General features: G+C 45.1%; 1 protein-coding gene across 1 annotated transcript in view; it reads right to left on the reverse strand.

Annotated features, from left to right (window-relative positions):
• Nucleotides 1–1,476, reverse strand: part of gjb9b (gap junction protein beta 9b) — a 27,207-nt gene that overhangs the window by 20,890 nt on the left and 4,841 nt on the right. Inside the window, exons 2-3 of the mRNA XM_015018947.1 lie at nucleotides 435–925; nucleotides 52–281 (exon numbers count right to left, since the gene is read on the reverse strand). Coding sequence (XP_014874433.1) covers nucleotides 52–281; nucleotides 435–824 — 620 coding nt within the window. The 5' untranslated portion in view covers nucleotides 825–925. The remainder of the gene's footprint in view (nucleotides 1–51; nucleotides 282–434; nucleotides 926–1,476) is intronic.

Consider the following 1,476-nt stretch of genomic DNA (forward strand, 5'->3'; position numbering starts at 1 on the left):
TCAATCTCCTGATCCTTCTTTCTTAGAATGAGTTTTTTGATACGTTTGAAGATGAGGTAAATCATTTCACAGATGCACATTAAGATGCAGACAGCGGAGGAGACCACCATGAAGAGCGTGAAGATCTTTTTCTCCGTGGGCCGGGATATGTAGCAGTCCACTGTGTTGGGGCAAGGCGGTAGTTTGCACTTGCTCAGGCGGGGCATGTCGTAACCCTCGTAGACATAATACAGGACATAGAGAAAGCCAGCATCGAAGCCCGCCTTGAAGATCAAACTCACCTGTAAAATGGGATGCATTTGTGTCAAACTTGGAAAAAATAAATAACTACAAGTGTCACTTTTGATTTTTTCTCCCCAGAATTGCTAAGCCCCACTAGTTTATGTCAAAGTCAAATCAAGGACACCAAATTTTGCTAACTCCATCTTTCTTACCAGGTAAGTCCACCACAGGCCTCCACGTTTCTTTCCAGGATGGGCATACAAGTGTTTCCCCTTGTGGGAGGTAGAGTACTCCATGTCCTTCTTCTCCCTGTACTTGACGTGACCGACAACCATGAGCGATGGGCAGGTGACGAAGATGAGCTGCAGGGCCCACAGGCGGATGTGAGAGATGGGGAAGATACTGTCGTAGCAAACGTTGGTGCAGCCTGGCTGCTTAGTGTTACAGACAAAGTCTTTACTTTCATCTCCCCACACCCGCTGAGCTGCTACCACAAACACCAAGACCCGGAAGACGAACACCATAGAAAGCCAGACCCGGCCAAACACAGTGGAGTATTTGTTAACTCCACTCAGGAGAACCTCTAGAGCACCCCAGTTCATGATTTCCCACTTATCGGTGCGTGTTTGGATGGAAGCGGGTTCAGGAGAGAAGCTGGAAATCGTCAGGAGGCTAGTTGGTTAAAAGTCCTGATGATTTCAACCTGAGAAGAGGGAAAAGAAGAGAATTAATATTCTAAAGGCTGAGAAAGCAAAGTGAAATGTTTCAACTTGAGAAATAAAATAATCTCAATTTTTCCATAGAAATTTGCTTGGGACTTTGCAACAAGGATAATAATCTGTATAAACCAGATTGTTTGCTTGAATCTTTGACGGTGTACTGTGTTGTCGGAGCCACGAAAGGGGTCTTTTTGTTTCTCTTGATGCAGAGGTTTGAATCAGGAAGGGCATCTGGTGTAAAACATTTGCCAAATCTGACATGCGAGTCAAGAATATGATCTCCAGTATGCCAGATCGGTCGAGGCCAGGGTTAATAACAACCGCCATTGGTGCTGGTGATCAACAGGGTACTAGTGGAAATTGGACTGCTGTTGGTCAGCAAAGAAGAAGGGGAGGAAGACATGTTTGTAGACAGAGAGAGAAGAGAAAAGGTAAGAGTGTAGAACTGAGAGTATCAACTTTGAATGTTGGGACTATGACAGGAAAAGCTAGAGAGTTGGCTGACATGACGTGTGGATAACTGTGAAATGGAGAA

Source organism: Poecilia latipinna, unplaced genomic scaffold (assembly GCF_001443285.1).
Source record: "Poecilia latipinna isolate Pla-1442-1.1 unplaced genomic scaffold, P_latipinna-1.0 Scaffold2345, whole genome shotgun sequence".
Lineage (NCBI taxonomy): Eukaryota > Metazoa > Chordata > Actinopteri > Cyprinodontiformes > Poeciliidae > Poecilia > Poecilia latipinna.